This window comes from Myxocyprinus asiaticus, chromosome 47, assembly GCF_019703515.2.
Source record: "Myxocyprinus asiaticus isolate MX2 ecotype Aquarium Trade chromosome 47, UBuf_Myxa_2, whole genome shotgun sequence".
Classification (NCBI taxonomy): Eukaryota; Metazoa; Chordata; class Actinopteri; order Cypriniformes; family Catostomidae; genus Myxocyprinus; species Myxocyprinus asiaticus.
Genome location: NC_059390.1, coordinates 8,135,390 through 8,148,256, shown reverse-complemented (window position 1 = coordinate 8,148,256; position 12,867 = coordinate 8,135,390). Strand labels below are relative to the sequence as shown.

At 39.5% G+C, this 12,867-nt stretch overlaps 1 protein-coding gene across 2 annotated transcripts in view; it reads right to left on the bottom strand.

Moving 5' to 3' along the window:
- LOC127436667 (adiponectin receptor protein 2-like) overlaps positions 1-12,867 on the bottom strand; it is a 43,205-nt gene that overhangs the window by 2,525 nt on the left and 27,813 nt on the right. For both annotated transcript variants that reach the window (XM_051690959.1, XM_051690958.1), the window contains 5 exons: positions 7,547-7,720; positions 2,912-3,083; positions 1,754-1,940; positions 1,001-1,188; positions 555-748 (listed from right to left, as the gene is read on the bottom strand). In XM_051690959.1, coding sequence (XP_051546919.1) covers positions 555-748; positions 1,001-1,188; positions 1,754-1,940; positions 2,912-3,083; positions 7,547-7,720 — 915 coding nt within the window. The remainder of the gene's footprint in view (positions 1-554; positions 749-1,000; positions 1,189-1,753; positions 1,941-2,911; positions 3,084-7,546; positions 7,721-12,867) is intronic.

Below are 12,867 nucleotides of genomic sequence, written 5' to 3'. Positions count from 1 at the left end.
GATCCTGATAAAAGGTCAAATGATCAGTATCGGCCGATCAGGTGACAAGAAGATTGGTGATCGCTATCGACCTAATCGGAGCATCCCTACTTGCAATGGGCAAGGTATTGCAGAGGGTTTAAAAGCAGTAATGTGACACTTTTTGTTAAAGCACTTGTAATTGGCATACTTCTTCAGTACAAAAATGTAGTTATTTGAGCTGAAGAGAAGTCTGTAGATGCTTGCGTACATCATGCAAAAGCCAAATGGCGTTGGAGTTAAAAAATTTTATTGTATGCAATTTTATTACACTAGTCACATATTAAACATGTATAATGTCTTGTCAGTTTTGAAAGTGAGCATTTTAACATTGCCTTGCCCTGTAGACTTTCATTGTATGTGCAGTGCTGTATGCAATTTTGATGTGTATTTACAAACCGAGAGATAGTCAAAATAAATTTCTTGCAATAATTGACAGCATGCCACGGTACCATTAATCGAGCTAATGAATCATCAAGTGCAGCTAACTTTAGGTGCTTGTGTAAAAGTGTTGGCAAATGTGTGTTGACACTCACCCAGATGTCACACTTGCCAGGGAAGAATCTCTCAGGGATGCGTGCTGCGTAAAGGCAGGCTCCGGTGATGTACAAGACAGCCATGAGGAAGAGCCAGCCCATCTGGCCCATGGTGGTGGCCTTCAGGAAGCCCTCTGTGATCATAAAGTGCAGCGTAGGGATGACTCCACTGAGGCCCAGACCTACAAACACACCTGAAACACAGAGAACAGGGCAGGTATTAATCTATCTTAACTCTAAAGCATTAAACCTCATAATATTGCATTTCTAATTGTCTGATACAGATGCACAGACATATTCAAAAAACACTGAATTAAAAAGTATCAGTCATGACGCTTGTGGTGCAACTCAAGCTATAACCCTAACAACAGCACAGACTTAAAATACTACACTTCAAACACCAAAGGCCATGTTGACTGGTCGATATGGGGGGAGAGGGGTCTTACCGGCTCTAACTCCACGGTACTGTGGCGTGGCAAAGAAATCGCACTGTGATACAGTGATGGCGGCTATGCCCAGTATACACACCACAAACAGGTAGATGAAACAGGGCTGAGGGGAGCAGTAGAAAGAGTAGTACAGCCATGGAACGAAACTGCCCATGATCAGGAATGCAATGCCTGAATAGTCCAACCTGTAATGGGAAGGAATGAGAGAGAGGCAGCTGAGAGATTCAATTGTTTATTCATTCATCATGACAGTAACAGGTGAGCCTTGTTTTACTCTTTGTAAAATTGATTCAAAATTAAAATTGATTTCCAAATGTTTTTCATTACTGGTTAAGGATTTTAATAATAATGTTACAGAGAATGCACCCACAAAGCAGTTTCTTGCCAAAGCAATATTTTAGAGCAGAGTATAACTAGAAAAATAACTTGACTTCAGAAATTAATATATTTCCATGATTGTTTGAAGCAGATTTATTAACTACCGTGACAACACTTTACAATAAGACACATTGTTGTTTGGTGTATGTAATAGAAACTTGTTTTATTATTATTGTGGTGAAAGTCTAAGCTCTGCCTGGCACTGAAGTCCTTCGTTAAAAATACAGTTCATAGTTACTACATGATACCCAGTGCATCAACTAATATTAACATATAGAACCTTATTGTAAAGTGTTCCAGGTTTACCATGACCGTGGGAACATCTGATAAAGAATGTTTGGACTGTGTGTGCGTGTTGTTGTGGGTGCTGACTTTGAGAATACGCGGGACACCCCCTCCGAGTGGCAGTACACCGTGTGGAAGAGCCAGGAGAAGGACAGGCAGAGGATCGCCCCCAAGAAGAACATGCCGATGACGATCTTCTCCTGGAATGGTGCCACAAATGACATATTGGGTCTGAACATGTACACAATGCCCAGACAGAGAAAGAACAGGCAGCCTGCAAACACAAGCAGAAACACTGGTTATTTACGTGTGTTTTAGTATAAAGGTTGAGTAACTGGACTGACTATATATACACATTCACAGGTGATGTCAAATATTGGTGTGGCACTTTAAAAGATTTTCATGTGATCAGATAAGGCAGCATTTTATGCAGCTGCCCCTCCCATCTACAGCTCAGTACAATAAATCAATAAATGTGCTTGTGTGAAAGTACAAACATTAAAAGGATAGTTAAAGAGGAACATGTCCATGACCTTTCAAAATCCTGGGTTTTAGGTAAAAATGTATTTAAATGTTTAAGGGAAACTTTAATTTTTAAGGCCACCTTTTTGTCTTCACTTGTTCATTTTAAAATGTCCTGCGGTGTGACCATTTTAAATATTATAGAAAAATAATATATAAAAGTACAAATATTCCATGCAGTCTCTCAATTATGAGGCCATAAAGGCAGCATGCATAATAATTTAAAAATGAGCAAAATGCTGTTTAATCAGAATCCCAAACGGAGCTCAAATCATTTCAGTCTGCTTAACGGTACTAGTAAAACCACATCAGTATATCTGCTTTGTCTAAAAAAGCTCTGCGATTAACTTAGATAATGACAGTCAAAGGTGTTTAAGATCAATATCTGCACATTACAGTCTCACCTGACCACTCAATACCATACTCAAGGCCCCAAATCTACTATGTTTAGAATGACCTTACAGTATACCCATTCTTTCCATTTTAAGTGTTGTAGACAGTGCACTCATTCCTCCACTAGGTGGCAACACAAGTCCATAAACATTTCCCTATACCTAAAATGAGGGCTCATAAATCTAAAGCTATTAGTAGTTCAAAAAGATGTTTTTTTCAATTGTTATCTCATAATTAACTATATGTAGAATATATAATTGTTTTTTTCTTGTGTGTAGATGCATGTTATTTCCACTTTTGAGAGTATGTGTACAAGTGTGTTTGCTATACCCAGAAGATGGGTCCAAATGTTGCCCGTTTCTGTATGGATTCTGAAGATACTCTTGAAGCACGCTCTGAATGAGGGCATGGGCGGCCGGTGCCCGTGCAACAGGAAGTCATTATCCTTCAGCCAATCAGGAAGGACGTCGTGAGGAATTACACGCCATCTGCCCTCCCACATCTAGGACATAAAATCATTTAGCTTCAAAAACAGAAATTAAAAGCATCACTGATCTCATCATCAACAAATATCTGGTCACTCTTTGACATGCCATTATGCTGAGACCCAGGCCTACATTACTGGTTGACATGAGAAAAGCCCTCTCATTTAACTTCAGAAAGAAATTACGCGGTGTGTTTGAGAGAGCAAGAGAAAAGCATTACAGTCATTACAGTCTCTCGAGTTAAGGCACAAGCAAAAATTACATATCTAGTGAGACAGGGAGAATGTCTATGTCCAGAACATAATCTATGCAAGTACATAAACACAAACGCTTTTAGCTACACCAGCTTAATCACAAATGCCGTGGCATTCTGAAGTCTGTCAGAACACAATTCCTAACGCAGTGCAAGTACAGCATTGCAGCAAGGGCTGCTATAAACCGTCTCCTATGGTCAGTTTTCTCTTTCAGGTCAACTCATCATGGAAGAGTAAATTTGAAGAGAATCTGGCTGAGCAAGTTAGTTAAACTGTATACACTTAATACATATTAACATCTGCTGGTAACTTTATCGCCTCCTTGAGTACTGGCGTTTGTTACAGCAACTTTAACGTAGAATGCATCTAAAGTACTTAATATACTGCAGTACAGCATGCTTGCAATGTGTTGACCAAGCATTCTTGTCTTAATTTGCTTACTGCATAGAGTAGAAGCAGTTTTCTACCATCTGGCCTACTGTTCTTGTTGCAGAACCATGCCGTTCTTTGCTGATCCACAGTACCTTGGCACGGTTAAGCGAGTAGGCCCACAGTTAGCTAACCGTGCTGAGAAATCCAGACCGGGAACGGTTTGTTATCGAACCGTGCTTAAGTGGAAATGCTACTGGAAATGTTGCACGCCGTGCTCAGAATCGTTCGGCCCCATGGTGGAAAAGCGATTTTTGCTTACATCTTCAGATGACTGCAACTTCTGTTTGAGAGTGACTATTTTGCATCAAGTAACTTCTAGTAAATTCTAAGTAACTTTTTCAGAAATGTTACTGAAATGTTTGGCAATTCTGTTGAAACTATTCTGGAAATAAGCCCACAACTGCCCATATTTATTTATTTTTCTCCCAATTTGGAATGCCCAATTCCCAAAGTGCTTTTTTTTTTTTTCTAAGTCCTCATGGTCGCGTAGTGATTCGCCTAGGGTGGCGGAGGACGAATCCCAGCTGCCTCTGCGTCTGAGACCATCAAACCGCGCATCTTATCCCTTGGCTTGTTGAGCGCGTTGCCACGGAGACATAGCGCATGGAGACATAGCGCACGGAGGCTTCACGCCCAACTCACCACGCGCCCCACCGAGAACGAACCACATTATACCGACCACGAGAAGGTTACCCTATGTGACTCTACCCTCCCTAGCAACCGAGCCAATTTAGTTGCTTAGGAGACCTGGCTGGAGTCACTCAGCATGCCCTGGGATTCGAACTAGCGAACTAGTTAACTCCAGGGGTGGTAGCCAGCGTCTTTTACCACTGAGCTACCCAGGCCCCACAACTGCCCATATTTATAAGTGATGGCTGTTTGTGACAAGCCCAAAGTCGCTTAAGTGGACGTGACAACACTGGGCTACTCTCATGTAAGACTTAATGTTACATTAAACAGTCAGAAAATACACTAATTTCACACTAATGTCCATAAGTGCATGTGAGCTTTATTAGGTGAAACCATTATTTGAGTCCTCATGAGCTTTGAAGGTGCAGAATGTTTTTTCTATGAAATGTGAAAACACAACCGCATGTGGATTTTTTTTTCTTGTGCACTATTTAAAAAACAAACTTTCCCAGTTCCTCTATACCAGCTGTGGTCACACTGCTGAGAAGCAGTAAACTTGGTGGTTCAGTTTATAAACAGCTTTCTGCCAAATCAGGCCAGTGAAAACCACACCCGTGCAATCATGCCAGTTACAGGCGTGACCACAGTATTACATGTAAAACAGTAACACATAAAACCTACAGGCCGGGGGGCCTGGGTAGCTCAGCGAATATTGACGCTGACTACCACCCCTGAAGTCGCAAGTTCGAATCCAGGGCATGCTGAGTGACTCCAGCCAGGTATCCTAAGTAACCAAATTGGCATAGTTGCTAGGGAGGGTAGAGTCACATGGGGTAACCTCCTCGTGGTCGCGATTAGGGGTTCTCGCTCTCAATGGGGCGCGTGATAATTTGTGCGTGGATCGCGGAGAGTAGCATGAGCCTCCACGTGCTGTTAGTCTCCAGGGTGTCATGCACAGTGAGCCACGTGATCAGATGTGCGGATTGACTGTCTCAGAAGCAGACACAACTGAGACTTGTCCTCTGCCACCCGGATTGAGGTGAGTAACCGCGCCACCACGAGGACCTACTAAGTAGTGGAAATCGGGCATTCCATATTGGGAGAAAATCAGGGTTATTCCACCAAAACAATAAAAAATCTACAGTTTAGTTCTATGAGAACTAAACCTAAATTATGAAATGCCATATTTGCTGCTAAAATAGTGTGTACTACTCTCACTTTACATTCAGAACATACTTTTACATAAATGACACAAAACAATGAAACTAGGTCAGGTTGTTTGATTGGTTGGCTCGATGATAAGGCGTGCCTTTATGTCATCTGTCAAGATGTGTTTTCAAACTGAGCTTTCCTAGAAGTGTTGTTCTTAAGTCTCCTGTACCTGAGTGCTGATATTGAATGGCACTGATTGGATCTTGTACTGTGTTTGCTATTCAACACAGAGAGCTTCGCTTCCTCCCCAGAGGGGAGGAGAGAGACGAACAAAGAGCCATTAGTAGAAGGCCTTCAAAAAGCCAACAAAATTCGAGCTGTTAATGGGGAAAATCACTGCACCACATGTTACCAAGCAGTCGTCTTTCAGTTCTTTTTCCTCTGTATCTAGCATTCTCTCAATAGGAGTCTGAGATTGCTCTAGCCAGGAGATGGGTGTCTGGTTTGGCAGGGAATGTTCGTGCAAAGGCAGCTGTGAGCACTTAGCTCGGGGTCAGGTGCGCTGATGTCATTTTAAAGGTATAGTTCATCAAAAATGAAACTTTGTCATTATTTACTCACTCATATTGTTCCAATCTGGTATGACTTTCTTCTATGGAACACAAAGGGAGATTTTTCTCAAAATGTTACACTCTTTAAAAGGAATGTTCTGGGTTCAATACAAGTTAAGCTCGACAGCATTTGTGGAATAATGTTGATTACCACAAAAATTAATTTAGACTTGTTCCTCCTTTAAAAAAAAAGAAACAAAGGGGGCCTGGGTAGTCAGTGGTAAAATACGCTGGCTACCACCCCTGGAGTTCGCTGGTTCGCTAGTTCGAATCCCAGGGCGTGCTGAGTGACTCCAGCCAGGTCTCCTAAACAACCAAATTGGCCCGGTTGCTAGGGAGGGTAGAGTCACATGGGGTAACTTCCTCGTGGTCGCTATAATGTGGTTTGTTCTCGGTGGGGCGCATGGTGAATTGAGCGTGGTTGCCGCGGTGGATGGCGTGAAGCCTCCACACATGCTATGTCTCCGTGGCAATGCGCTCAACAAGCCACGTGATAAGATGCACGGGTTGACTGTCTCAGACGCAGAGGCAACTGGGATTCGTCCTCTGCCACCCGGACTGAGGCGAATCACTACGTCACCACGAGGACTTAGAGCGCATTGGGAATTGGGCATTCCAAATTGGGAGAAAAAGGGGAACCCCCCCCCCCCCAAAAAAAGAAACAAAAATCGAGGTTACAGTGAGGCACTTACAATGAAAGTGAATGTGGCCATTTATTTGGAGAGTTTAAACACAGAAATGTGAAACTTATAATTTTATAAAAGCACTTGCATTAATTCTTCTGTTAAAACATGTATTATTTGAGCTTAAATTGACATTTTTACAATCGTTTTAGGGTTTGTTGACATTACATTGTCATGGTAACGAATATGTAAAATTGGCTATAACTACACAGAAAAGGTTTGTAAGTGGTTTTATTACACTAAAATCATGTTTACACACATATACTTTGTCTTGTTTCTATACTTTTGAAACCGTATTTTAACGTTAAAAAATTGGCCCTCATTCACTTCCATTGTAAGTGCTTCACTGTAACCTCGATTTTTGCTTTTTTTAAAGGAAATCAGGAACAAGTCGAAATAAATTTTTGTGGTAATCAACATTATGCCACAAATGCTGTCAATTGAGCTCAACTTGTACTGAATCCTGAACATTTCTTTAAATGTTCCACAGAAGAAAGTAACGTATACAGGTTTGGAACAACATGAGTTGAGTAAATAATAAAAGAGATTACATTTTTGGGTGAACTACCCCTTTTAAGTATCTGAGATTGTTTGTTTAATCTTGCTCTATGGCCCTAAACGTATAAACTGAAAGATCGCATCCGTGTTTACGGAGTATGAGATGGGTCTCAGCTATGAAATGAACGCTGACGTGTGTGCGTGGTGCGTGAGATTTGACCTTGTGCACAAACTCCTCCATCCTCTCCATGGCATGGTGCGCCTGCAGCAGAAGGCCTTCATCAGAGCCCCTCTTCTTCTCCTCCTCCTCCTCCTCCTCCTCCTCCTCCTCCTCCTCTTCTCCGTCTGTTGTTTCCTCCCTGTCTTCATGTACTGCCCTCCTCACAGTAAGGCACTGAAAACACAAATAAAAACAGTCAGATTTCAATGTCATATGGCACAGTGAGTGAATATTAACCTTGTGCTAGGGGGTTGATTCTCACAAAACCTGTCAAGAAAACATCCTGGTCCTATTTTAATCCAAAATCAAGTAAAACAAGAAATTATATTTTGCAATTAGAAAATTAATTTTTAAATTGTAACATGATTTTCATGACAGTTATGCACATTTGACCTTTCATTACCACAAAGCAAAAAAGAAAAAAAGAAAAAAAAGAATGGTCATTGTGATATTCTAATTACTGCACTGTGAAAAAATATTTAGTTGTAAAGTTGTGCTACATTATAGTTGTGCTACCTTGTTACAGCCTTTCATTTTCAATGATTTTAATGAAATAAATTAATGTACAACATCATCTTAAAAATGACTGTTCCATTAATAAGAATCATCACTGAAAACAATGGGAATAGCTAGTAAAAGTAAATCATGTTACAATAATACGAATTGGGGGGTAAAATGTGCGTTAATGTTCAGAAAATAATGCCACAATGCAAAAAATCTATCATTGTCTTTATGAAAATATAATTTCATATCTTTTTCTGCATTGATTTGGGGTTAAATATAACCAGAACATTGTCTTGACAATTTTACCCAGGGATGTGAAAATAAACATTTTTGGAATTGACTCCAGTGTTTATATAAATAAATAAAAAAAAAACTGGAGGAAAAACAAAAAAACAGTGCAATGCTTTGGCTGAAGATTTCAATCTGATGCATGAGTTTATAAAAAAAAAAAAAAAAAAAATATATATATATATATATATATATATATATATATATATATATATATATATATATATATATATATATATATATATATATATAAAAATTAATCAATGGGATGCAAGCACATGCTGACAATCTATAGCAAAACATAGCTATAACTGTTAAGGCCAGGGGATACATTGTTTTTCTGCACTTAAGAAGCACCTGGTCAACCACGTTGCCTTTCAAAGTGTGAACATGTCTGATGTATGCGCACTACAACTACTTTGTGATACTTTTTTAGTAGTCAACTGCAGGTGCTTGTGCCGACGATATGCACAGACAAGAAATGTCCACGTGTTGAGAAACACTGGGCTGTACACGTACAGTCCGAGCAGACTTTGCTGAAAATGAAATTTGCAATGTGGATAACCGCCGTATACTTTGGACATTAGACTGTTAGCACACTAAAACTCATCTTTAAATAAAAAAAAGTTGCCTCTTTAAATAAATCCCCTTTAATGCATTACAACATAAAAATCTTAAAACTGAAAAAAAAAAAAAGAAAAATTAACAGTCTAGGTAAACACTAGTCGACCTCACTTCAACCACCCTGACCAATACCTATTACATCTGAAAACACATGCAGTCAACCTGGACTTACTCACTCAGAACCCATTTAAAAAGGTCTTTTAAGGACTCTCCTCTCTCCCTCTTCAAACATATACACTCAATTTAATTAATACTGCATTGATTGGTATGACCTTGCTTATGGCATGTTCCCAGCAGTTTGTGTGTTGGAGGCAAAGCCCTGCTGACTCGCACCAATTTATCTCTCTCTGCACAGTGTGTGCTTGTAATAACAATCAGTGCTGTTTGCATGGGGGGGGCATAAAGATCGGCCCCGAGAGGCTTAAATATATGCTCATCTATCAAACATATGAGGCTGAACACACAAGGGTATGCGTGCAAACATCAGTAACACAAACTATTAACAGTATAAGGGAAAGAACAGCAGTGTTAAAGGGACAGTTCACAGAAAAATTTACATTTTGTCATTTACTTTCCCTAATGTGGTTCCAAACCCATATGATGATATTTCTTCCATGGAACATAAAAGGAGATGTTTAGCAAAATGTTAGTCTCAGTCACTATTCACTTTCATTGCATCTTTTTCCATACAATGAAATGATCTCTTTCGTGTTCCACTGAAGACAGCAAGTCAGTCGTACGGGCTTTGAACAACAAGCGTTGAGTATGTGATGATAGAAGTTAAAATTTTGGGTGAACTATCCCTTTAAGAACTCAGGTACTGCTCTGCTCACATAGAAGTACTATAAAACACACACAGGCTTTCCCAGGACAGCCTAGACTGAATATATAGTAAGTCGGCTTCGCCTCATAACAAATCTGGGGCAAAAGAAGGTGCCCCAAACTGTTGGATAAAAGGCAGATAGAGTAATATTAGAACACAAGAGCCCCAGGGTCGCAGAGGGTGAAAGTGTAAGGTGTTGTTTACAAGGACAGGTTATCAAGCCTCTCTTAAGCAGATCAGACTTGGCTAGTGGGACAATCAGTGTCTCTGTAATCAGTGCTGACGTGGTATTAGCATGGTTCTAATTCCCTTGTTGCTTTGTGAATAGCCCCCTCCTCTTTCCTCCTGCTGAAACACAGACACACAGCTGGAGGGAATCTTCAACAGAATAAGGTATGACTGAGGCAGTCACAAATGACCTTGGAGGCCCTGCAGTGGAGCATCAGCATCACTTACACTGAACAACCAGCAGGGTCCAACTGCAGAACATCCAATGGCATTTTTACAGTGCTGCTATCCACACACAGATGACAGAGGTAGACGATTCAACAGTGGCTACATCTAAATTACTGTTTTCACTTTGTAAATAGGTTGTCAAAAAAACAAAACAAAAAACAAAAAACAAAAAAAACAGCAAAAGCACCAGTGTTCCTGTCCATGTTTTGCAGGGCCCCGGCATTATGTTAATGCACTTCAATGGTTTCTAATCTTACTCAGTCTTGTGTTCAACCATTTGACAGCACCTGATTAAAAGTTTGTATTTTGTAAAGTATAGGGCTGTGACATGACAATCATATATAAATTTACAGTATTGCACGGCTCTCTGGAATACTCGATAATGATAGGTTAATGGTGCCAGCTGTCCAATATTGCTCTGTAACAACCGCACCTCCATATTTCAGACTGCTCATCCGGGTTCTGCAAGCCATCTCTCCTGCTTCTCCGATTACTGTGCAATCTCTACAAGTAAGCTAATAAAATAATTTCACCTCAAATCAATGTTTCATGTCCATTTATTTGTTTATTTGTCAAATAGTCTTCTAATAGGCTGAATATTGCTGAGTCAGATGGTCATTTTCACAAAATAAACAACAACAGAACTGAGATACATAGTGGAAGTGGATTTCAGATGTTCAGCGAATTCTTTCTATTCAAATTATATAATTTCAACACAAATCAACATTATATGTCCATGTATTTATTTGGTTAGTAGCTGTATAATAATAAAATAAACCCCTTCTGAGTGATCCTGATCACCATGTCAAGGTTTATTGTGCAATAACAACCAGCTGACTGTCCATTATCTCTTACATATAGTGAATCTTTTGCCACACAATACTGCATTGATCTTTGCAACGTTTTCACATTTATATCATTTCCTACAGTTAAAACAATTATTCCTCCATGTTCCTCTGTGGCCGGCACTGGAGGACTCTACAGTTAAAACGGCTTGGTTCTGTAATATAACAGCAGCCTCCAGAGATTAATTAAAAGCAATCACCGATTCCTCGAGGGGATTTGCTTGTTTTGGCCAAAAGTTTGGAATATTGTGCAGATTTTGCTCTTATGGAAAGAAATGGGTACTTTTATTCACCAAAGTAGCATTCAACTGATCACAATGTATAGTCCGGACATTAACAACATGAAAAATTACTATTACAATTTGAAAAAAAAATTCAGAACTTCTTAAATTACTTCAAAGATTTCTCATCAAAAAATCCTCCACATGCAACAATGACAGCTTTGCAGATCCTTGGCATTCTAGCTGTTAGTTTGTCCAGATACTCAGGAGACATTTCACCCCACACTTCCTGTAGCACTTGCCATAGATGTGTCTGTCTTGTCGGGCACTTCTCACAGTCTAGCTGATCCCACAAAAGCTCAATGGGGTTAAGATCCATAACACTCTTTTCCAATTATCTAATCCACTGTAAATCTGGGATTTTATTCATTTTGGACTCTTGTAGCTTCGATGTCTGTGCTCATCATAGTAAGGAAAGACATAGAAATGTTTAACATTCTAGAAATCAATTTTAAAAATATCGGCCAATTAATTGGTTTTTGGCCTTTTCAACCACCTTACTTGTTGGTATCAGGCCAAATCCACTATCAGTCAACCTCTAATAGAAATATTTTACTTTGTGCAACTATCATATGCAACCGCTGGACCAGATATGATGTATTTCATTTAAAATAATTTGTGCAAAGTGAGAAATATTAAAGTTTTTGACCTAAACATGTGCTACTTCCTTCAGTGTCTGGACAGTCATCAATGTAGCAGTCAGAAATCATTTACTTTGCAAATATATCACAACATGCATTTTGAATTACGAGTGATTAAATGTGTACGTGTCATTTATTTCTGTACATGCAAAACCTTCATATTTAAATCATATTTATGAATTTGTAATCCCTATTTGCTGAATTATATTTACATTAATTGCCTACAAATAATAATAATACAAATAAAAACTGAGTGTTATGTCACTGATAGGTCTAATCTACGGGGTCAAAGGCTACTCACTACATCACTGACATACTATGCCATGTGTGTGAATGTGATGAACCAGACATTTACAAACACAGTGAAATTAACAATAAATGTTCAAGATATATTTTCACTTGACATACTTTCCATCTACCAAGAAAAATTTGGGACACTACTGGGCCAAGTAAATCTAGACACACACCTATGAGCAGAGAGGTCAAAGTTAAAAGGCTGACCAGCTAACAGTGCGTCTCTCTTGTCGTCTGCAAGTGGAGCCGAGCAGGACCAGAACTGAATCTATAATGCATGAATAACCTACTTTCCATGCCTGCGAGCAAGACAGCATTTTGTAAGAGTGTGTTTGGGTCTCTGTAATTTCTAAGTGTTTGTGCATATTAAACGTCTCGTCTGCCACGGTTTCTAACTAAAATGCTTGAAGTCATAGAAGATAATTCATGGGTGTCATCCACAGCTCTGAAAAATATATTACCCTTGCTTGTGTGTGCAAATTACAAATGCAAGTGAATTCACTATGGTTATCATCTGAGATGGCCAGGCAAGAGGGAGAATGTGTGTGTGTGTGTGTATATATAT